Source organism: Neopelma chrysocephalum, unplaced genomic scaffold, assembly GCF_003984885.1.
Source record: "Neopelma chrysocephalum unplaced genomic scaffold, ASM398488v2 Primary Assembly neopelma1_44, whole genome shotgun sequence".
NCBI lineage: Eukaryota > Metazoa > Chordata > Aves > Passeriformes > Pipridae > Neopelma > Neopelma chrysocephalum.
Genome location: NW_020897703.1, coordinates 25,834,678 through 25,859,763, shown reverse-complemented (window position 1 = coordinate 25,859,763; position 25,086 = coordinate 25,834,678). Strand labels below are relative to the sequence as shown.

At 43.2% G+C, this 25,086-nt stretch overlaps 1 protein-coding gene across 1 annotated transcript; it reads right to left on the bottom strand.

The window, feature by feature from the left end:
* Nucleotides 1–1,570: 1,570 nt before the first annotated feature.
* On the bottom strand, nucleotides 1,571–22,136 carry SCTR (secretin receptor). The gene is made up of 13 exons (XM_027679065.1): nucleotides 22,065–22,136; nucleotides 17,964–18,090; nucleotides 13,795–13,905; nucleotides 9,768–9,871; nucleotides 9,374–9,471; nucleotides 8,264–8,396; nucleotides 7,301–7,454; nucleotides 7,151–7,211; nucleotides 6,544–6,613; nucleotides 3,984–4,075; nucleotides 3,761–3,899; nucleotides 3,548–3,589; nucleotides 1,571–2,624 (listed from the first exon to the last, which is right to left on the bottom strand). Exons 1-13 carry the CDS (start codon nucleotides 22,107–22,109, stop codon nucleotides 2,448–2,450), a joined length of 1,353 nt encoding a protein of 450 aa, XP_027534866.1. The 5' UTR covers nucleotides 22,110–22,136; the 3' UTR covers nucleotides 1,571–2,447.
* Between the last annotated feature and the right edge of the window lie 2,950 nt (nucleotides 22,137–25,086).

The following is a 25,086-nucleotide window of genomic DNA, read 5'->3' as shown; positions in this document are numbered from 1 at the left end:
CTCCTGCTTTTTGCACTGCTCGCTGAGATTTATTTTCCTGTTCCTTTTCATCTGCTTATAAACATGTCAGTGTTCCCAGACCTACTTAGTTCTTTTCTCTGGTATCCTTCAGCATAGTTAAATAAGCAAGATGCTCAGCAGGGCAGGGAGCTTTTGCACTGCCTGCAGGAGATGGGGGAGGTGAGAACCCAGTCCACTGTGGTGGTATTTGGCAGCAGCTTCCAACGCCCAGGTGGAACCAGGACAAGGTCACAGCATCATAACTCCTAATGCTGTCTGCTTCTGGCTCCTTCCCGAGTGGACATGCTCTTCCCATAGAGCTGAGGACTCTGAATGCCAGCTGACATCCAAGAGTTTTTGTGGAAGCTCAGATCTTCACACAAACCAGGCCTGTGCTCAATGCCTGAAGCAAACGTGTAATACAGAATCTGGGAATAATTCCTCTTTTTTTTGTTATTTCAGGCAAGACAAATAAAACCAAAATGGCCATGTAAAACAATAGATTATGCTAGAACTTTTTTTCTTAAATGCAAAAAACCAGCATTTGATTTTGGGACATGTGGTTTGTTCCTGTTTTACCAGGGTCCTGTACAAATATGTATCAAGCTCAGGCTGGGCTCCCCCCAAACTTGTGCTGGTCCTAACTACACATTGCAGGGCTGAGCTCTTACACTGGCTTATGGGAGGGCCAATAATTGCATCAGATCTAATTAATTACATGTTATTGAATCTCTGAATCTGTATTTCTTCATTTATGCCGGAAGGAGGCACTTGCATTTAAAACAAACAGCTGCTTTGGCTTGATTGATGAATGTTTAATTCTCAGACAGGGAACATACAAGTTGTTTCATTCTTCTTGGTCGCATTCGTAGGCCAGAGAGAAAATTAAGGTTATATGTTTTCAGAAGCATCTGACTTGCTAAATGTGCTGGGACAGAGTGAACCCCCGAGAAGGTTGGAGGCTCTGCTTGGCTTGGTGAGTCAGCAAAAATGAGATCTTTTACTTAAACATTCATGGGGGGGCTTTTACTTCTCCCTTGGTCACAGGACTGATCCTGCTTCTGCTCTTCCTTCCACTTGTTTTGGCTGAGTTTTAAAGGACAAAGTCGACTTGAAAGCTTGCTATTTCAAAAAAAAAATTTCCTGAATAATGTCAGAGTTTCAAACAGTGCTAATAGCACTCAAAAACCTGCTTGTATACAGGTAATTTAACCTTGAATGCATCCTTTGAACTTCTCTGCTTGTTTGCCTTCTGATAAAATGGCAGAAGCCTACCGTGTAGGCATTTGGTGTGATTAAAAGCTCGTTAGGGCAGTTTTGGCAGAGGGGGTTGGGAAATGCTGCTCAGGCAGCATTGGACATACCATGAATGTTTTGTCAATGTCTTAAGGTGATCGGGAGGAGGGAGAAGTGATAAACACCTTTGCTTTCCATTCAATCATCTTTGCCCTTGAAGAAACCCAGCCAAGAATCGCCCCAACTAAGGAAGTGCAGATACAAAATCAAGTAGGAGACTTGGTTGCATTTGTCGGACAACTATTTTATCCTTTTCCCATTTAAACCAGGAAATTTCTTATTTATGTCCTTTAGAACATAAAACTGTAATAGCTCTAATACCTTGTGACAGCATATTACAGTGCACAGTCTTGCAGATTTCAGCACACTGGGTGATTGTAGACTCTAAAGAGATTTTTGGTAGCCAATATGATATTTTTTTTCACCAGACAGGTTCTACTGTCCAGTTCAATTGAGTTTTAAACATCTCAAGTACTTTCATTTCTTCCCTTCAAAGACAAAATGGACCAGTCTCAGAGGTACAAACACAATAGGAAGTAGCTATCTTTCTGAAGTTTTTTAGGCCACTCTTGGAATATGCAATAACAGCTTTTTTACCATTTCAAAATGATAAAAATATCCAAATTGGACCACTGTTGTTTCCAAGGTCTCCACTGTTAAAAGAGGCAAAGGAAGAAAGCTTTGAACCTTGATAAATTTTAGGTATGTGTTAATTTTGCATTTCAAACCCACGGGCTGTGTTTAAGGACGACAAGTAACCTTCGTCATTTAAAATTGAATGTCCTCCCAGCTTCCATGGCAGAAAAAATGGAGAACAACTAAAACTCACCAGCCTGGATTAGCCTGGAAGCTGTTGGAGAGCCACATGGAAAATGAAAAGTCACATTTAAGGTGGAAATAGCAGCTGAAAAATACTGATGTGGAAAGAAACACAAATTACTGTGGCCAGAAACTCAAGGAAGAGTTTTGGCCCATTTTGCTTTGCAAAATAACTGTGGTGCTACACAGGATATACATGAACAGATGTGCTTCGAGAACTGTTGACCTTCAGCCAAGTCCCGCTTTTGGATACGTACACAAGACTCCCAGCTCAGCCCATGGGACTTAGCCATGTGTATCTGAGCATGGAGGTGTCCTCCAGGCATATGGTGTTAAAGCATGCTTGATCTTTGGAGGGTTTCTCTCCTGTGCTCTGGTGGGCTCGACCTCACCATGTGCATCTCTTGAGTCAAGCCGCTTCCTCCGTTACTCGCTGAGGTGCTGAGATGCTGACGGAAGTGTTTGCTTAGATGCCACTGCCTCCATTTTCTCTGAACTTCCAGCTGAACCTAGGTAGAAAGGTCACAAAATACTTAGTTCAGCTGGTTTATCTTGGAGGCCTGCACTGCGGAGAGCAGTGTAACAAGAAAAGGAGAGCGGGCTGCCTGTGCCAAAGCTTAGGTTTATTTATTTGTCCCTCAGTTTAAGGGGTTAGGGTAGGGCCTGTTTCTTGACACTTCCAGTGATACTGTTGCTGCAGCCACACAGTTTTCTATTTAATTGCAGGTGAAACAGTCCACAGAACCTAGCTGGCCTTAGTAAGTGTTTGGTTTAGATTTTTCCAGAATTTTATTTTAACTTATAAAAACAGGACATTTTGGCACTCTGAGGTAAAATAATAAAAAAAAAAAAGGCAGATTTTATTTTCAAAACAACCTTTTCTGAGCCCTGTTAAAGGATCAGTCAGAGTATTTCAAATCCCTCTTTCATTTCAAAGTGACTTTTTCTTCTTAGGCAATGGTTTAGCATTTCAGAGTGCAAGAAGCCTGGGAGTTATCATGAAACTACAAAGGAAATGGTCCCTCTACCAAAAGCTTTAGCTTATGAGAATACTGATAAATTTGAACTGGATATAGCTCTTGATAAATTCCCTCCCAAGGATCAAGCAAAGAAACAGCCATGGGATGACAGGTAATAGCACCATACATCAGAACCAGTTGTCAGTGTGACTGTGTGCAGGATGGTGCTCCTACCCTCCATTCCCAGACAGTAAAAATGCTATCTGATTCATGAAAGGGTTGCAATAGTTGAGAGATGAAGTTTGCATCTGGCATACAATTACTTAGGCTACCAGGAGGTATTTCATGAGTGATATTAGGTAGCTGGGAAGAAAACCCTCAGATAAAACATGTCATTCTTTGGGGAATGTATCCCCCTGATTAATGAGACATGCTTCAGCAATAAAAAAGAATGTTATACACACAAAACTCACCTCACCGTTAAGAAAACAATAAAGTACAGCCACAACAAAGCCCTAAAAGATAAAAAAAATGTGGTCACAGAACTGCAGTTCCATCTTTTGAATGGGGATGAGGCATCTCAAGGGAAATCAGACAGCTTGGCTTTGCCACTGGAACTCTGCTCTGTTGTGGAGTTAGATGTTCTGGCTCTTACTTTAAAGAAATAATAGCTTGTCAGATATTACCTGGAATGATCCAAGAGCCAATTCAAAAAACAACTGAATTTCCATTGCGCCGCTGCTTGCATCTTCAGGGAAGAAAGCAAAGATGATGTAGTGGACCCCAAAGAGAGGGATGAGGAGGAGCGTTGACTTTGCAAGTCTCCTGAGAATGAAAACAGAGGGGAAAGCTGGTGTAGAAGGAGCAAGAAGTGCTCAGGTGGACTTACATGGCATGTAGGGGACATACTTGTATTGGTTGAAATCACTGCTCCGTCTTTCAGGTGAGCTGAGCTTCCTCATCAAGATTCTTAAAATGTTGACAAAGAGAATGAAATTAATCTGAAAAGAAAATAAAAAAGATAAGAATGCAAAAACAAACACAACACAAGCAGTATCCACTTATGTAACTGCCAGCTATCAGCACAGCCAGTTTGGGGTGTTTGGGCAAAGCAGGCAGAAATAGTGTCCATGTCCACATCCCAGTCTCTGTCCCTGCCTCTCCAGCCCGCCTGGCCACCCTGGGCTTGGGTGCTAGCTGCTTTCCCTGCCCATTTGCTGTAGCTTTAGTTCTGGGCATGATCAGGGCTTATTATCCAGGTAAATCACCAGCAGGAAGGGAGGCCGGGTGCATTGGTAGGATCCCTTCTGGCTGTGGAGTTCAGACACAACCCACTTTGATTGCTAGCAAAGGGGCAGCACTGGAGCTATCACTTGCTAACTGGGACTGCAAGTGGATCATGGAGGCAAAGTAGTTAAAAGTGGGGAGAGGAGAGAGTTGACACTGGAGTTCTTCCTTTTGCATTTTCCCCCTCTCCAAGGGTGGATATCAGATAGAAATGCTGCTCTGCTGCTCAGTTTGGGTGAAGATGAGGCAATAGCTGTTTCTTCTCGTTTGACCCTCAGGCAAAGAGTGGGAGTTGCAGGGAAGGCACAGCCTCGGGTTAATCTTGCACAGCCCGCAGACCTGCACCCCTTTTGCAACACCCTGCACCATGTCAGGCCCTTAACCCTTCCCTGTGCCTGGAAACACCATCCCAGAAGTGCATTCCTCTGTGGACATTGGAGCAGGGCTCTGGGCTATCGGGTTTCTCTAAAAGAAGCAGGTCCACTGGAGATGGGACAGACCCAGGAAGTCCCTGGAAAGGGAGCAAGTGTGGCTACATGGGTGTCTAGAGAAGGCTGGAAGTTTGGGGAAGCTGGGAAAGGATGAGGAAAGCAGTAGAGCTGGGAGGAGGTAGGGGTTGGGAGCATGAAGGAAAGACCGAAGTGTTTCAGGGGTTTGGGGAGGAAAAGGAGGTTTAGGTCCGGGGATTCTGGGGTTTTTAACCCATTAGGCCAGGCATGAGCCATGTAGGCTGAGCAGGACTTTTCGTTGATGAAAACCACAGGGGAAGGGAGAGAGGCGGGATTCCTGCCGGGAGGAATTGCCCGCGGGCAGCACAGGAATGAGCATGAGTCTGAGAGCACAAAGGTGTTTATCGGTGCTGTTTTTCTGCCCTTTGAACTGCTGAAGGCTGTGAGGAATACAGAGATTAGATCTGTGTTCTTAAGAACTGGCTGTTTGTTTGGTTATGGGCTTGAGTAAAGCCTCTTTTTGGTAAAGAGGCAGTCATGTAGGCGGCTCCAGCCTTCTATGGCTAAACTAGACATGATCAGCATTCTGAGGGAAGTGGGAAGGCAATAGCAGGTGGTGGCCGCCAAAAGATAAACTAAGATTGTGCTTTTTGTCTTGCAGAATGCCTGGGTCTTGTTGACATTTAAATATTGGCGAGTGGCTCCTAGGGTGAGGGTTGTTTCATTAGGAAAAATAAATGCCATGACCTCCTTAAGTTGATCCGAAATCACTTGTGCGGTCTTGTGGAGTTGCAGGATTTCTCACTGGTAAACCAGAGCAGAACTTTACCCACCATCTCTGCTACCTGGGTTTCTGAGGGTGTACAAGTGTTTCAGTTTGTGTTTTGCAAACATAATGGTTCTTACTGGCAATGCAAAAACCTCAACCTGCTCTTGGGTTCTCGCTCGGACTGTCAGCAGGTCACTTTAAGAGCAACCAGCAGTTCACATGTTTCTGGACTAGGGCTTCAGACAGGTCACTGCAGCGTGGTCTGACCCAGAGCATCTCCACTGGGCAGAACAGCAGCTCCAGCCCCTTAGTACCTAAGTCTCTGAAGGTGAGCACCAGCAAATATTCAACCACAGCCGCTGAGTATTATGTGTACCAAACTGGTCTTGCCATCACTACTGGGCAGGTTCACACTGATTTTCAATGCCTGTGCCTTAATTCACTGAGCAATGCCATTATAGTATAATTGCTGTCCACTGATATGTGGAGTGTGCAGTCTGTGAGTTGTTTTCATTGCTTAAAACAAAAGACAGTGGTCATGTAAGGCAAGTTGGTTTTGTTTTTGCTGAGAGGGACATTGACCAGGACACATAAAGGCAATTGTACAGAAATGTACAGCCACTCATTCCTCCTCTGGAGCCTTCCTTGAAACAGTCCAAAACAAGCTTCCACAAGCCAGCCAAGTTCATATGCAATCAACAGGATGTGGAAACCTGATCTTCTTCAGGCTCTTGCTTCTTGGGAGGACACTCTAGCTTTCCTTGTGAACTTAGCTTTGGGGCATTAGTGACTAAGTCCTGCTGAGCAGAAGCTGCTTAAGCAGTAATTTATGTGTCACACCAGTTCAGACACATGTCTAAGATCGGTTCATTAACACACTTCTAAAGCATGTTGAGTAGATGATCTCTGACTTTACAGTATTTGAAAATACAGTTTGAATCTGCTTGTCCCAGAAAAGACTTACAAAAATAGACAAAACTATGGGGCCTCTAATGATCCACCAGGTATTGGCATTAGTGTTAATGTCCCAACACCTGTAAAAATAGAAGAGAAGGTGCAGTCAGTTATCAAAACACTGGTGTCTTTTCAAAGAGGTTTAGTCTGTTTTGCACCTCAGATAGGCCCCTATTCCCTTCTCTCCAAAACTTATTTCCTGTTCTCACTTAGTGGTACAACATATCTTACAGAAAACTGTCCATCTGCACTGGACAGCAGTTTGACCGTCTTATAAAGTACAAACACTGTTCAGAATTTTGGAAGGGAGAAAGAGAAAGGAACAAAGTTTCACCACTCAGAAAGTCAAATACAGATACTGAAAACATCATGGGCTGAATTCATACTTGAAAGCTACCTTCTACCCTTGAAAAATGTTGAAATGGAATTTGATGTATTTCCTCAGGTTGCTCAGCTACTCCCACCCACACTAGGATCCAGGCTCCCACCAGAGCAGGATGGTGTTTGATTTACTTGGCTGTCAGCAGTTAGAAATGAGCAGGATCCCATGAAGCAGCCTGCACAGAGGCTGCATGCTCTCCTTGGTTTGCCAGCTTCCTCCCCTCCATAAAACTTACCCAATATTTTCATGGAGCTGCCTGGCAGTCGCCCATGCAGCCACGAACACGGTTGGGGCACCTGCAGTTGAAAAAGCTAGTTACTGCTTCAGGAGTCCATCCCAAAGGCAAAACAAACCCAGTTATTCTTACTGAAGGGAGAACCAGTACCCCATCCGAGGACAATGAACCACCAGAGGAACTTCCTTTCCGAGAAGAAAGAAATAACCAGGAGAGTGTGGAGGTACAGTCCCTCCACGAGGAGCCAGCTGTAGTTAGACATGATGCAATACTGAAAGAAGACCATGGTGAGCTTGCAGCCAGCCTGAGGAAAGAGATGATAATTAGCTTTTGCCTGGGTTTGTATCTACCTTCTAACAGAGAGAGCAAGCTGTAAATTAATCTTGGCAAATAGAGTTTTTATAGCAATTAGGGAACTAAATGGGTGTCCTCGAGACAAACATTCACATGACAAGAAAGCAGGGCTGGAACTGCTAAGTGCATTAATCAACTGCCTCACTAGAAGAACTGAATGTGTCATAGGCACATGGATTCAGATTACTGTTTCAGAGGAGTTTCACTATTACTGCCTTCTTAGTATCAGTAACACTAATATCACCTTAGAGAGCATGTAAATGTATCTATCAATCTTTTTTTCCCCAAGAAAAACAGTTGCTAAAGACAAATTAAAATGTGCTCAAAATGTTCTTTTTCAGCAAAAAAAATCCAGCAAAACTGGTGGGTTAAAACAAAACAAGCTTATATTTGTTTCTCTTCCTAATTCTTATCTTTTAGTTTAATGCATTGACCATCATCTCCAGGGTTGCTCACCCCTCTGCACACCCAAATTTTCAAAATATTTTGCTGCCGGTAAAAAGAAAAAGGCAAAAGCATTTCAAAATTTGGAAGGTTCCTTTCCCAGACTCTGAGTGCAAACCCCTATCAGGTCTCACACTGAAGTGTAAGTCAGCAATATTTAATGTGTTCTCAGAGAAGGGGCAGAGCATACTTCTCCCATAACCCCTCATGATGAATGTAAAGCTGGGATGGAGGTTTCCTTCCCTGTTCACTACATCCTGCTAGGATCCTGCTGGGAGACTGAGGGGTGGAGCAAACTGGAAGGCAGAGGATTACCGTGTGTGCCCCACAGTAATTTATGTCTTCAGAGGAAAACAAAACAGCATCCTTGATGAAGTTGGATGAGGCTCGCAAAATGAACGATGTGAAGAGATGCATGTGGATGTAGTTCCTTGTGCAGCGAAGTCTTCTGTGAAAAAAAGAGAGATCCTGTGAACTGACATTCCTTGCCAGTGTGGGGAGCCTGTGGCTGTAAACAGCAGGTTTCAAACCTCACTATTACTAAACTGACAAATGAAGACCAATGTTGTTCTGTCTGTGAAAGAAAGAAAGGCTAATGCATCTCCCAAGAGGAATATCCTAGAGAAGACCTTAAAAAGCTGTAGTCACATCTGCTCCACTCAAGTACTAAAACAAGCTGTACCTTGCCAGAAAGATTGTGATTTCATACCAATATGCTTGTTCTAGCCTCCCTCCCTCTTTCTGGAGCAACATGAACCCAAGGTGTTTATTCACACCTGGGTGAATTTATTTATTCTGCCAGCACAGTTCACTTGTGCCTGCAATGTTTTTTGTACTAAATCACCACATAATCTGTGCCTGGAGTCCGTGCAGCCTGAATATAAATTTTCAAAGTATTTGGGTTTCCTTCTACCCAGGCATGCTGCCCTGACGTTTACTGTAAAGGAAATTAATTTCACTCAATAAGCAGCACAGTACAAATTCCAGGTTACAGGGGTGCGTGAAGGTAAGCTGACTGTCAGATTGCTGATAGAAACCTGAAACACCTTGCCAGAATTCAATGCAGTGACACTTAGAGCAAAGTTTTAGCCACAGTCTGAAGTGGAGAAAAGAGCAGCAGGGGGAAAGACACTCTGCCCAAGGGATGCTGAAGTCATGGGAAGACCTTAGCAGGGAGCTGGTGCAAATGCCACCTGCAACATTCATCCAGCTACATTTTCAAAGAACTGGAGAGCACAATGTAATGAGCAGGTCTGACATTTTTTGGGAGTCAAAACTCAGAAATAAATTTTCTCACTGATTTCTGTGAAGGTTTTCAGGAATACTTCAGTTTTTAACTTGCCCTGAAAGCCAATTGAAGGATTTGCGTCAGCTGAGATGACCAGAAGTCCTGGCCAAACACAAACCAGAGATGTTCCTCCTCACCTGAAAGAGGCCAGGACCGCTAAGGCTATCATCAGCGTCACCAGGGAGGTGCAGTATCCGACGGTGTACATGGTCTTCAAGGTCATGAAATAGGAACGCTGCAGGGAAACACATAATCACATGTTTACCTTTGTCTGTGTGGTAGAGATTAGCCCATGCCAAGAGAAAGGTATCTCCTCCTATTTAATGACTAAATTTTCTTGTAAAATCAGCTACTGAAATTTTACCCTAAGCAACCTATTCTGATCATTTGCAGGAAGCATTCATGCTGAAAACCACCAATAACAATAACCCCACCTGAGTTAGATCACAACATCATTCAGTCTCTCCTTAACATGTTCCTCCCCCAGGGCCCCAAAGCAGCAGATCTGTGGTCATGGGCACTCAGACTCACTCTTGCCTCGTTGGTCGTGTCATTGACATTGTAGCCACAAGCAATATCAGGTCTCGGATACGGGTCTGACCAGCCCTCACTTGTACAATTTCTGTAGACAAAACCTGTGTGGTAACAATTAAAAAAAAGACAGAACAAAGTATGGCCATTTCCAATTGTATCATTGTTCTCCTCAGGGGTCAGTCACCACTATGTAGGGTTTCTGCAGGAGCCAGGAGAACATGTGCCCCCAGGCAGTGCACTCTGCATAGCTGGAGGTGAAATGCAGCTGAGCTAATTCTGTTGATACTTGCCCAGTGTACTTGTGTGGGTCATAATATTGTTTGCCCACTGAAGGATGACTGTGATGGATGTGTTTTTATTAATTGCAACATAAATAATACTGCTCAGTACATCTAGTGTTTCTTGGCCACTATTCCAAGATCAGCAAACACATGACTTGTTCAATCACAGATTCATACTCCATGTAAACCTGATACTTTGCTGAATGGTCCCACCTCCTTACTGTGGTTTGTCATGCTCCAAAGGGACAAAGAAACTGTAGATGGTCACAGATTTTTTTGTGAGATTTAAATGAAAACTAAAAGGCTTTTCCACATAGCCAAGACTGGATATTATTTTAGACTGTTAATTTCCTTGCTTACTTGGAAATTAAAGAAGATTGCCCTCATTTAAGTTCAACTTCTGAAAGCTGAATGCTTGAGTCCCACTGTGTTCCTCATGTCTGTCTTTGGAGAAAAATTGGCATTTGCAGAATCCAAACTCATTTTTTGGACGGATATCTGCAGAGGGCAGTTTGTCTGACCTGCTTCTGCTGACTTTTAGTCTCCTAAAGCAGAGTGAGATGGATCCCCAGCAAGTTGAATATGATTGAATAGGATAGTTTCAAACTCATCCATGTGAATATTTGGTGCTAAAGTGGAAGTGGGAAGTCCTGCCCTACACACCTGACAATCTCATTGGAAGAAAATTACCCTAGCAGGCATGAAGGTTATGTGCTGAGGAGAAGAAAAACTATTTCAAAGAAGTGAAACCACTGCCCACTGTCCTAATCACATCTATCTGTCAGGTAAGAGCCATTGTTAAGAAGCATGGAATGAAATCCTGGCTTTTTTACAGTGATTGCAATGCTAGCAGGGTCTGAGAAGGGATATGAAATCAGCAGCCCTTCTTAGTACAAGCCTTGCCAGAAGGCACAATAAAAGTTTGGGTTTTGTCCACACATTTAGCCATGAGGACTCCAGGGCATCTAGCTCTTGCAAAACATCCCCACAGTGTTGAGGGAACGGAGGGAGATGTATATGCAACAGTGTTTGGCAATGGTTTATGCTCTTTGGAGCCCTGCTGGGATTGTCAGGACAGAGTTGGGGCTCCTGCTACCTCTGGGCTAATGCTGGTGACCTGACAGCATCTCTGCACTTGATTTGAACTCACCTCTGTAAACCTGCAGGGCACAGCAAACATGCTGAGAACTCTGAGTGGGAAGAGCTCTGGGTGTGTCTGTATCAGACTATTGTTCTGATGCTGTTTTGAACATCTCATTCCAGCTTAGCATCTTTGAAAGGGCCAGGTTTGCTTTATAAGGCAGGTTTTCTATGCCTGCTGCAATGCAGCAACAATAGGAAAGAAACAGCTCTCCCAAACAGTCCTCCCCAGCCTGCCTTGGCACTCAACAAGGGAGTGGTGTGGTGACAGATTCTCCACTTCAGCATCAACTATTAAGACACAGCAGAGCATTGTGCTTGTAAACACACCTGTACTGGTTTTTGCCTGAGGCTGTCCAAGCAGATCAGAGAAGAAGGCGTGAAGTTCTGTGTTGGTGTTCGATTTCATCATATGCAAAGCACAGGAGATAATGCCAGACATGTTATAAGGGTGGACATGAGCAAAATTTCAGCAGTGCTCCTTGTTTATGGGTGACACACACACTGGGGAAACTGCAGCGCGCCCCACTCAGAGCAGAGTTGGGGTCTGCAGCTGTTTAAGGATCAGTGCTTGGTGTTTACTGGTACCGTGTGAGGCTTTTGAAGTTGCCTAGGCAAAGGGGAACTGGCTAAAGAGATGGCTGAGGAACTGGGGCCATCAGATTTGGCTTTCTCTGCCTCTGAATCCTCACGATTTGCACACCTTCCTTCCTTTCTTGTCTGAGACACAATGTGCAGGTCTGGATGTGAACTTCAGTTGTGTTAATCGGTTCCAGATAATTTTGATTCTTTGGTCTGTTAGGTGGAAAGGGACCAGACAGTTTGGGCTGCAAATGCTAGTCTAGATGTCAGAACAAAACTCAGCATCACAGAGAGCAGGGTTTGGGCAGAGCTCAGAGCCATCTACGTGGCTTAACCTATGGGCCTTTGGATTTGTGGCTGCCCATGTGCTTTGTAAGTGGTCAAGAGAGAAAACTTTTGCTTTTCTTTTGAAGCAAGCAGATCTTTGTTTTTCTTTTTCAAAATTGCTTCAAACAGGGCAATGACTACAGCAGTAATTAAACGCAGGAGTCACAAGCCAACCACATTATAAAGTCAAAGAAGAATGTGGCTATGAGAACGAGGATAAATTATTGCTGACTTTGACCCAAAATGCCAGATGCGGAGGCAGAAATAATATGCAAGTGCCATTGGACCACATCTTGGGGTTCTATTTTGACCACTGTCACTCTGATTGTTGTTTATCAGAAGTGGTTCAGCTCTCAGCTTCTCGTTAAGGAGGGCAACTAAAGTGTAAGCTGTTAGACTATCTCCAAGATAACGCAGTGAACATTTGAGATGTAATTATGACCTTTGGATGTACAAACTCCTGCTTTCCTCCCTGGTAGGAAGGCCAGAAGCAGGGAGCAGTTCCCCCTAGTGGCCATACCAGCAGGGATTTTGTTTAAGGGCCGGTATCCCTACACTAAAGATTTGTGAGCGAATGTCAGATGGATGATTTCTTCAGCGATCTGTGCCTTTATGTAGTTTATTCTTTGTCTTTAAACCAAATTATAGGGCTCAATGGGCAGATACTGTTCGTGTGTACGGAAAGTAGCGCGGTATTTATTTTAATCTGAGTGGCTCACGTCTGATTTTATTTAAAGATCACTAAGTGCTTTTCTTCTGAATTATCTAATCTTTATTAGACAATCTAATACTTTGTCTCCTGTTCCTCCCTCATAAAATGAATTTGTCTGCTTTTCTGTAAGTACTGGACCTCATTAATCCATGCCCTATAACTGAAGAATGCAAAACTTTCTTCTGATTGGAATCATTAACTCGCTAAAGAGAAATGCAGGTACATTTCTTAGGTATTACTTGAAAACTAGAAATGAACAGAAAGCAGGCTTACTTAATAGCTCATGATTACTGTAGCCTACAGGGAGTAAATTTCATTTCATTTCTAGCTTAAGTCCCAGGAAAAGGACAAGCATTGCTTGAGCTCATCTCAGTTTGACTTGAGTTTTTTTGGTGAGCCATGAAACCCGAGTTTCCATGAGTTTGTGCCACTTGTGTGGAGCCTGTCAGAGCCAAAGGATAAACTCCCAGTGCAGATTTCCTCTTGATGAGGGCAAAAAAGGGATCTTTTCTGCCTACCTGTCTGGATGTTTTGCCAAAACTTGTGTGAACTTAATGCTGTGTGAAGTTTTGTCCCATCAAGCTCAGCTGAGATCATCCACTGGCTCCAAGAGTTATTAAAAGCAGAAAGCAGAAATAAACACAGAACCTAAGTGGAGAAAACCCTTTCCCTTGAGAAACCATGCTAAAAACCCCTGCTTTTCAGGATAACATTTACTTCCTGTACTTTTTTCCACCTGGTGAAGAAAAATAAACACTTAAAACATCTTGCTACTATAATTCCAGGCTTTTCCATATTTAACTTAGTGTTGGAAACTGAGCTGCTAACTGACCATTGTTCTTTGAAAGAAGCAGGGACAAAATTTCACTTCAAGTTCAGACCTGACAGTGGCATCTTTGTAAATAAATAAAAAATAAAGTGTTTCATAAATAACAGTTTAATAAAAAACACCTGGGCAGGAAAAACATAATTTTAGTGTTACCTTTTTTCCCAGTCAGCATCTGGAAGAATTCGGGGCAATGAGCATTGACAGTCTGTCCCACAGTAGACGAAGGCCAGCAACTCATGTTATCCCACATTCCAGCACACCTGCCTGGGGGGGGGCAACAGTGAAATACCATCAGCATCTTCCAGTGATGTGACACCGTGAAACTCCTTCCAACAACAAAATACTGTGAAACATCTCCAAGCAATGCAACACCATGCAACATCTCCCCACGACCAAGGCAGCTACAGGAACAAAGGTGCTCACTACTCTGGAAAGCAAGCTGGATGAGACAGAGCAAGTCCTGCTGAGACCTGTTGAGACCTGGATAGGACAGAATAGGTCCTGCTTGCTTCAAACCAGCCCCAGCAAGCTTCAGACCTGTCCCTTTCTGGTCCTTGACCCCACTGGTCTTTCCTAGACACACAAAGAGCAATTTGAGTCATTATGAACGTCACATCAGGCCCTTGGCTACCCATCTGTTTTCTGGAAACTATTGAATGGCCCTGAGAAGATGAAGGAAACCACATGTGAATTTTTTAGCTTGCTTTCAGTCTTTCTAAAGCTTCCACTTTGAGTCACCCTAATGGCTTCCTTACATAATACTTCTGTAAACAGGAAAAAATACAACTTGATGACCCTGCTTAAGCAGGGAGGTTGAACCAGATGACCCACTGTGGTCACTTCCATCCATACCCACTCTGTGATTCTGTGATTCTGTGATTCTGTGACTAGGAGTTTAAACAGCTTCAGAATTATACTGGGGAAAGGACAGTGAGGAACAACATCAATGTCATTCTTTTATCACCATAAATACTTCTCTCTTTCATTTATGCCAAGGCTGTGCTGACGTGAATAATGCCAACAGACCACTTGCTGGGCTTGGCTGCCCAGATTCACCCTGTTTTCCCCAGTTAGGTGCAAGGGCTGCTTATTTTAAGGATGGGTTTGTCATGGTCCCCTCCCACAGTCAGGGTGAGAAGGAGAATTTTCCAGTTGCACCCTTGGCCTGGCTGTGTTGCCTTCTGGCAGGGCTGGTAGAGATGCACCAGGGAGCTGATCCAATGGTCAGTGGAGCACAGCATGATGGGGATCTCTACTTGAACATCTTGCTTAGGTGCTGGAGTCTGGCATGGATGAATTTTGGCCTGCAGTGCAGAGTGTTAGTAGAGAAGACCTACATTTCATGCTCTTTGTACTACAGAGAAACTGCAATCCTGCCATTTGTTATTTTGCTCTTTTCCAGATATAGGCTGAAATCATTTAGGTTCATTCCCTTTTGCCTCCACTCTCCATCCTTGGTTTTAGCACAGCCTTCGTTGTGGGTTTTGTAACAAGATAGGGGAAGAAAAAGGCCGCTGGAGCACGCCAGCACCACCGTATTCCTGGTGTATCCAGACATGTGCCGTCTGCCCTGCACGCTCCCTGAAAGCTGAGGGGAGGAAGTGCTGACCAAGTACCTCCTCAAACACTTTATGTTTTATAAGCCCAGCCTCCCATTAGCCTGACAAAAATATTTACATTTCTAGAAATGCATTGATTTCCTCCAGTGCAACAGTGCCTGAAAACACAGAGTTGTTCACCTCAGCTCTAGTGTCTCCCCTGTGCCAATGTTTATAGGATTTGGTAACCATTTACTTCAAAGCAACAGTTTAATGGCAAACAAAACATCACCTTGGCTGATATTTGTGCCTTGACGTGGTGCATTGTTTGGGTTATCGAACCTTTGCCAATGCTACTGGCATAGAGCCCCCAAATCAGACTCAGTGCACAGGAAAACCTGGCAAAACTACAGTGTTGGGGTGGTTTCCATCCAGGAGGAGAAAACAAACCCCAGAGGAGCCATTCCTCCTGCGGTGGGCTTCTTGCCATTCCTCGTGGACCCACCCCTACCTAGCTAAAGAGCCTTGGGGTGGAGCCAAAGTGCAGCAACACCTCCCTGACATTCCTGTGCTCTTTGGGATCTCCCTAAAGTAGCAAACAGAGCATTCCCCAAGCAGCAATACATGGTGTCACCATGATCAGAGGTCCCAGATCTCCAGTAGCTTCCCTGCTGTGCTCCCAAGAGAATTATCCTGTCTTCACTCATGCACAAAAAAGAGCATAACTGTGACTTGGGTTGCTTTAATGTTACACTACGCCCTTTACCAGGCTAATGGTATCACAAGGGCAGAGTCCCTTTTCCCTTATACTGCAGGAGGATAAGAAACACTCAATGCTCAGGTACTTTGTGCCTGATTCACCAGCAATGAACCCTGTGTGTTTGTGCCATCTTCACAGAGATGTGAGCACTGCAGCAGAGACGTGGGTGGGAGCATGGTGGGAACTTGTCCCCTGCTTGCACCAGTCAAAGATTCTGGGGCAGGTGCAGGAAGGATGGGGTATGGAAGGTGACCCACACCCTGCAAAGCCACCTTTCTCCCTCCCTGCACGACCCACCAAGGGTGTGTACTGCATCCCAGAGTTTTGTTTCTCTCTTCTTTAAACTGAAGTCTCTGTATGGGATTTTCTGCACGTGGACTTCAGACATACAGATACTTAAAGGCTGGAGGTATTTTCAGATGTGTTATTACACAGAATAAAAGTATCACTCCCTAATTTATCCAAGTAAAAAACCCCTCTTAGGGTTCAGTAGAATTTTAGGTAGAAGTATCCTGTTAAAAAATTTCTAGTAACAAGATGCCTCAGGGGAATTTTAAGATGTGGATCCAACTTAAAACCGGATTAAGTCTCTGCTGGGGAGATAGTATTTGATCGAGATAAAATAAGACCATCTGTAAAATGGTACTGCCTCCTAATGCTAGTGCTGGTCCATACCTGCACAGTCCTGTGAAGTTTAACTTGTCTGCATCTATGGAGCTCTGGTGCAAAGGAAAGAGTAGAGCCATGTCAGAGGACCAAAGCAGAGAAATAGATAGGTTGACAAACCACCCTCCTCTTTGCTGAAGGAAACAAATAATACTGATTTATTCATATCGTCAAACGTCTTATAGACAATGAGACAGATCTCTCTTGAGGAGTATCTGGCACCCTGCCATAGGGTACCCTGTCCCTGCTACAGGGGCACAATGCCCTGAAGCTGTGCTCACACTCATCAGTCTACAAGGCTCACAGGGACAAAACAAGGTCAGAGAAAAATGCTAAGCATCCTAAGAAACTAGGTGATACATCTTCTCTCTGAGTCCTGCCTTTGGGCCAGGTCACAGCGAAACGGTTCTGTGTCTCCAACACTCTCTCCTGGAGAGGAAGGCTTTGAAACTAAGAAAAAACCTCAACTCTAGCTTGTCTCTGGCCAGGACACCCTGCACACAGCACATCTCATGGGAGCTCCTTCACTTTTCACACTGGAGAGGACCTTGCCGTGTTATGGTCTGCAGAATTCCACTGAAGTAGTTCAGTCTGTGAGATGCTGTGAATGACACAACCCCATCCTCAGTGCTGATGGCTGGTGATGTACAAAAAATAGTGATGTACAAAAAATATGGTCTTGCCTCCATACAATGCACCCTGTGAGATGCTGACCCAGCTGCTGCCTGGGGGAACTGACACTCAGTTCATAGGTAAGTTTCAATAATCGCTTGCAGTTATTTCTCTGAGACCCCTTGCACATGAACATACTTGCTCAGCTGTGAAAGGAAAGCTGTCTACATGATGAGGACTCAGTACCACAAAACCCTCCCAGGCCAAAGTACTCGTTTATATGATGATAAATCCTCACTGAAGTGCAAGAACTCTGTTATGTGGCAGTAAGTTAGAGTAAGGAGGAAGCAATGAGGACCTTCAGGCCATGTGATTTAAATGCTGGCTGCTGGTCTTCATTGATTTTTAAGGCAAATACAGTTAAGTAAATTTGCGCTTACTGGGGTGGCTTTGTAAATTATCCTTGTCCAAGATGTGATGGTTGCAATTTGCAAGACCTGATTGCTGGTGTGTTCCCTAGTTGTGAAGGCTGCAGTTGAGCAACTGGATTAGAAGGTTCCTACAACTCTTGCTGTCACAGTAAGGGGTCAAAATCCCACTCTCAAAGGCTTATAACAGATCTTATGTGTTTTTCTGCTCCTAAATGAGAGATGCACACAAAGTGCATGCCTCCAGTGGGAAGGGATGTGAAGGTATCTGAGTTTGAGGCCACCCAGCTCATCTGAGAGCACTCGTTCAGCCTTTACCTGAGCTCAGGAGCAGATCATTTTCAGTCGTTCTGTTCTGTGCCTCCAGGGAGAGAGTCTCAGCACACTTTTCTTCCTCCCTTTTCAGGACGCTCAGGAGGTCACAGACAGGTGGAACAGCTTTGATCTACAAATTTTAAAAGCAGTGGAATCACTTTTCCTCTTAAAACTTCTATCATCTCAACAGAATTTTCCCTTTTTATGCTCACATTCCCCATGCAAATCTATCAACTGATTGAGGGCAAGATTTCCTTGAAATACAGACGATTTCCTTGAAATACAGTCAATTTTCATAATTCAGTCTGCATTTTTATAGTAGTAGCAGGCAAGCACAGACTGAGTTTATGTCTTCTCTCTTTTGCTGACATTACTGATATTTAGAAAAATGTATTATTCTGCTAAACTAAGTACATGAGCAGGATGCTCTTCCAAAAGGCTGCAGGAACATCCAGGACACTGCTGGAGTCTCTTAGAGTAACAGAGAACTAATTACTCACCCTTGGCAATTTAAATCATAGATCTGATAGGTTATTTTCCTGGGCACAAGTGAGGCAAAAGTGCCCACTTGTTGCAGACCACCCGAGCCTGTTTTACTGCTGCTGACCAGTTGCAGAAACCCATCGGAAAGCAGAATCTCACCCAGATTTTCATGAGAACCTAGATGGTAATTTGTCCTGAGGTCATTTTCTCACCTTCCCATCCTCCTTTCTCATAAAACAGTGTTAGTGTTCACTCAATCCTTATGTAAAAATTAAATGTGTGTTTATGTTTCATGTAGCTGGACCAAAATAAGTGAACATCAAACAACTACAGATCATTAAAATTATATATATTGAAAATCGTTGAAAAATTATTTGCAGGACAAGGTCCCAGTATCATGCAGAAAAAAAAGTACTTTTACCATTTCTATTATTTTATCATTTTCTATTCTTTTTGACAATAAAAACACTGAATCTAAGTGGATTCCCATTATAACAAATTAAATAATTCCTCTCTCAGGAATAAACCCCAAAATCTTTATAAATTCCCACTATGGACCTTTTATGTACATATATACATACATTCATTCATTCATTCATTCATTCATTCATGGCTAGACTTCGTGAACGAAGATTTGGGAAGGGCTCTACCCACATTTGTTGCACGTGCGTTGGTGGCTAAAAAGGCCAATAGGATATATATAGATATAGATATAGATATAGATATAGATATAGATATATGCATACGTATATATACACATGTTGAAAAGATTAAAAGCCAGCCATCAGGATCTATTAGCTGAAAAGTATGAGATAGAACTTTTTTATGTCCTTTGTTCAGGAAAAGTTAACTCGGCAGCATCATATTCCTACTTAACCTAATCAATCTTGTAGCATTACTGATCACTTTCAGATTAGATTTGGGATAGAGAACGATCCCTGAAAACCTTGTAATGAGAACTATTACTTTTCTACAATTAAATTTCAGCCTAACAAACATCAGAGACCATATTCCCATTATTTTGGCTAGAATTTTTCTGAGCATTGTATTTTTGAACAAAGTTTGATCTTTTCAGCAATGTATCATACCTCATCTAATTGGCCTGGTGCATTTAAATTCATCATCCCTCTCCCTTGTCTTTGTGTGTCATGAAATAAATAAACTAGAAACCACTTGGTTTTGCACAATGTAATGAATTTTCTGGAATCACACATGCAAAAAATTAAGATGAAATAAACTATCCTCTGATGCCAGGATTTAGATGCTTTTTAATCCATGTAATCTTTGGAAAAAAAATAAATTTTAAAATCCACCTAATCTTTGAAATGTCTGACTGGACTAATATGTCTAAAGAAACGTATTTGCATTTAGTAATTTCATTTGTTAGCTGAAGGCTGAATTTGATAATTTCTAAATATTGACAGATCTTTTTTTTAAACGTGCATTATTTATCACCCTCTATTTTTATATATTTTCTTCCCAGTAGTAAAGCAGTTTAGCACATTTTCAGACTTCACAACCACAAGTATGACAGCTAAGTCCTATAACATACTCTACTGCCCAAAGTTGTCTTGAAAATATGTTAAAAAACAATATTAGTGCTGAGTATTTGAAGTGGCCAACACAATTTGTCTGGGTTGCATGTGGCTTATTAAGGTGATACTGGACATATGTAAAAATAAATGCTAGGAGTCATGTTAACAATCTCAGAAACAGGAGAATACTTCATCTTAAATAAGCCTCTACATTGCATGGGCACTGTTTTCTTTTAAGAAATTTAGGTCCTAAGAAAGCTTTTGTTCCAGAAAGATTTAAAGTCTGTGTTATTTCTTTATGGCTAGAACGAGGCCACACACTTTTAGCACACTCAGATGTGAAGACCACCCTGATGATCTGATACAGCATTACTTTCTCACATAAAATGTGTTGTTCAAACAGGAATATGGCATAGTTAATGCCTTACAATTACTGTTTTACCCCACAAAGTGGTATCTACCCTGTCCTTCTGATCAGCTAGATACCACTGCCTGGCAATAGATGTGCAGGTAACAGGATTTTAAGCCCTGGGAAAGCAGAGAAGCCTTCAGGTGCTGGTTTAAAACCCTTGCTTTCCACAAACATTGTCCCTCAGCCAGTCTTTGCCAACGCTGGTATCCGACCGGGCAGGCTGGGTGCAAGTGTGCGGATGTTTGATGAGCGATGTGAAACCCGCTTCTCATGCCATGGCCAGATAACCCCACTCTGCTGCCAGCTGTGCTCAGTCTCACTCGTGTTTACCCTTCACAAGTGGGAGCAAAAAGCCTCCCCCACAGCTGGAAATCGAGGAGGAAAAGGGGCTCCTCTACGTGCGGTTTCTATGTCTCTTCCTAAACAGTTCCCTGATGTCCTTAACACTTTACCAGCAACTAAAAAGAGAATTAACTCTATCCTAGCAAGGCAGGGGACAAGACATCCTCATATTTTGTTTAAAGAGAAGGTACCAAACCCATTCCAAACAGAAATAGCTGTGATAACTCAATGTCCAGAACAGGTAAAAAGCTGCAGTTTGTAATATGGATAGCAACAGCCAACTACAGGTTTTAAACTGCAAAATGAATGGATCTAAACACTACTTATTATTTATATTTGCAGCTACAAAATTCACAGCCATTTCATTTGAGAGTAAGTAGGTTTAGTTTAATGAGAGGATTTAAAAAACAAAAGATGCCTGGCAGAATCAAAGTAAGTGTTTTGAAAGCTAGAAAAAGAACAAATAGAAGGAGATGCTCTTGGTGACACCCTGAGCAATGACATCTATTTATAGAGTCCTTTAGGTAGAACTAAGAATAAGAAACCCAAATTACAAGAAAATCATCACAGTCACTATTTTCATTGTAGAAGATGATCAAAAGGCAAAAAGTTTGCAGACTGCATTCACTCTGCAATTAAAATATCTAGGTAGAGCTCAGGTTTTCTCAGAGTTGGAACCAAATTCCCTGCTGGGACAAATAAATTGATCTTTCCATTAGTTGCAATGAAACAGTGATTTGATCCTTCCCTAACTTGTCACAAGCTGGACATATCTCACCCTTTATTTTATATGCCTTCAAAATCTGTATGAGCTAAGCAGCACCTGGAAATCACAGCCCAGGTTCTGCTGTCCTTCCTGACCAATCTGAGAGCCCAGAGATCAGCAGTGACAATCTGCCACAAGTCATAAACCTAAAAGAAAGAAACCAAACTTTGTGGGTTAAACATTCCCCCATTCTGAGTCCAGGAAGGCACTGCTAGAGGTAGGCATTGCCTCCTAGGGTTTTGATTGCTGGTGTGAATCAGTAAAGCTTCCCTAAATGGTGTCAAATCTTTTCTCCTTCCTCACAGAACCTGCTATGTTTACCAAAGCAGGTTAGTAACACTGTTGTAGTTATACAAGTGGGGAAAACTGAGGCATCCAGCACCCAGTCATCTGTCCACTGTCAGTTAGTGCAGGATGCAGCAGAAATAAGAATAAAATTTTGAAAATCCCAGGTTCTGCACAGATCTTTTTAAACAGACACACCACAACTTCATGGAATAGAGGTTCAATTACTCATACAACATGTGATTCCATGCAAATGCAAATAAATAGCTCTGAGCACCTACCGGGACAGTTGAAATCCAGAAGATTATCACCCAGATTGTCCACATAGTCAATAACAGTCTGTTTTCTTCATACCTCGTACATTAGAGGTCACCAGGATGTTTGTATGCTCTCCAGTGTGGCTCCTAGCTCTTTTCACTTCATCCTTTTCCCTCCTTGCTTTTTTTCCTTCCCAGCTTTGACCATCCTAGCCAATGTTTCTCTCCAGCTGCTGAGCTCTAGAGAGTATCAACAGTGAAAAGACCCCCCCCTCCCGTCCACCCTGCAATCTCTCCTCCTCCTCCTCCTCTGCAGAAGCGTCCTATCCCAAGAATTACAGCCCCTCTCTTGAGCATGTTCCTACTGTTGTCCGCCTCCTTTCCCGGCTATTATTCACTGTTATCGATGGGTGTCGCTGGGGAATGATCATTCCTCATGCTCCCATGACAAGGGACGGAGCAGGACTCCTGTGCAAGATGTCAGCCCCACAATGGCAGGGGTAATCAATCAAGGGGAAATACAGCCCTGGAATAAGTGCTCTGCTGAGAAACCGAGTTGGAGGAATGTGACTCAGGCTGCCTGCACTGCTTCTGCTCTCGACAGCTCTGCATATCAGCAAGCACACGGCCCAGAGAGCCAGGGAGCAGCAGGCTGACACATTCTGCTGCAGGTGAGCTGGCTGCCCACAGGTCCAACCAAGCCCAGGTGAGCACGGCTGCTGGAGCCGAAGACAACCTCAAGTCTAGGGTAGGCACCAGAGAAAGGGTAAACAGGGTATCAGCTCTTCCCACCCCTTCCAAAGACTCCAAATGCTCCCTGGACTTTACTCTCTTATCCAACATCCAGAGAAACAGCCAGTCTGCATTTTAACCCAATGCTATAGGTTGCGAGTTGTCATTGCGTTTGGATCCCTCAGGTACCTTGTTGTTGGAATGTAGAGTCCAGCTATCTTGGGTTCCCCAAAGACAGTTCCTCAGCAGTCCCATCCCCTGGCAGCAAAGCACTCTTTGTTTTCCAAGTTTTGCTTCTGTGGCAAAACTAGTGTAAATAGGCTTGTGCTGACCTGGGTGTGAGCTCTCAGCTGCCAAGGTAGGTGCTCCAAACCCTTGCTTGCCAAGTTCACTTGTAGCACAATATGGAATGTGGCTTCAAAAAGGAGCCAAAGTTTTCACTGTGTACCAGTGCTCTTTCTCAAAGCACAGCAGTTCTCACCTTGTCTCAAAACATCTTTTACCACCTATTCCAGTTTACCACCGCCCATTGCCCCAGACAGGTCAAACCTGATGAAGGGCTGCCCAGAATGCAGATGTGCTCCAGATCTACCAGTAGAGTCAATGACCGTGGCCATGAAACATATGGCTCTTTACCTGTGCACTGAAAATCCAGCCGTTGGATTAAGAAAGTCATCCACGGAGCAGCACAATGAAGGAATTTGGGTTTCCTAGCAAGTGCTGCCCTTTCCATGCCCACTCTGACCCCAGTAACTCCAGTTCATGTCTATATGTGCTCCCAAGGAACGTTGAGTTGCAAGGCTTCCCGTATCCCTACACCCCACCCTCATCTCTCCCCACATCCCCAGAGCAGGAATCAGGCAAGTGGCAGCATTTGCTCTAACCCCACACTACCTCTGACCTGCTCAGCTCCCACACTCACACATAATCCTTTCCCTCCAAAAGGGCAAATGCTTTAGTCTTCCTTGCCCCTGTCCACACTAAACTTGTAGTGACTTTCATTTCTTGAGGAGCCCTGCTTTCCCACAGTTTGGTTGAAATTGGTCAAAGGGTTAAACAAACTGTTAAAAGGAGATCTGAGAGGCAGTCAGACAATGTCATTACAGTTGTCTGAAGAAACCACACTGGCAATGCTGTATCGTCTCAGTGGGGTGCCAAGTCCTTCTCTTTCTTCCTTTGGCTGAAGGAATATTTTATTATTCCATTCATATTGTAACAGCTTCCCTTCAAAGCCAGCAGTCTTGCCTGTGTTTGTGTAATTGAGGGAGCTTTGCTCCTGAATGTACTATGGAATGTGGGGCATTTTCTGAAATAGGCAATGGATGCCCAGGAGTTTGGAGACATGATGTTGGATTCAAACACCAACGTTTTGTGACCCTCTCATTATATTCATGTGCAGGCTGAACATTTGAAAGAAGCTGGATGCAGAATAAAACCTGGAAAATTCTCACCTATGCAAGCCACTGCTTGACTTGCAGCAGATGCAAGTGCTGGGCACACAGTGAGGGGTGGGAAACCTGAGAACAGCAGCAGACCACAAAGAATTATTACCAAGAATTTACATATCCCAAAATGAGGTGTTTGTTTAGTTAAACAATGAAGCATTGCACTCGTCTGTGTGCATTTATACCTACTCAGTATATCCACTTTAAATTTGTCACAGCTGGAATTTCTTTCAAGTCTCTTATGTAAACCAGAAAAGAAACATCAGAATTTATTCATGCAATATTGAAGGACTTTTTATTTTAACTTTAGGAATAAATAAAAAAAATTACTTTGCTTTGTACTACTCTGATTGTAGGATTGTTTACTTATCAAACACTAACCAACTTTGTAAATATTTATTTATTAAAACTTAAAATTTCCATTAGTGCTTCAGTCAAATAACTATTTTTTCTCCTTCCTTTGCTAAATAATTAAATTGCTTGCAATGCCTCTATTACAGCTTGATTATCAGGCCACACATTTTTCATCTGACATTTGGAATACAGAGATAAAATTGAGGTGAGAATCAGCTATTTAAATCCTGGTTCACAATATTTAATTATACCAGCCATCCCAAGGAAATACATGCAGGTTTGTTGACTGATAACCTCCTCTTTTCACCTACCTTTCCCACACATTTGCTACCTCTGAAGAAACCTTACAGAGTGCTTTTCCAGAGGTGCATCATATTCAGATGCTCTGATGTGAAAGCAGAGATGAATTTTGGTTTACACTCAAGATCACTGTCCGAACAGACAAATGTACATGCAAATTGTGTTCCTGTGGGAGGAGAAATTTGTTCACATGCCATTTGCTGTACTGTGTTCCC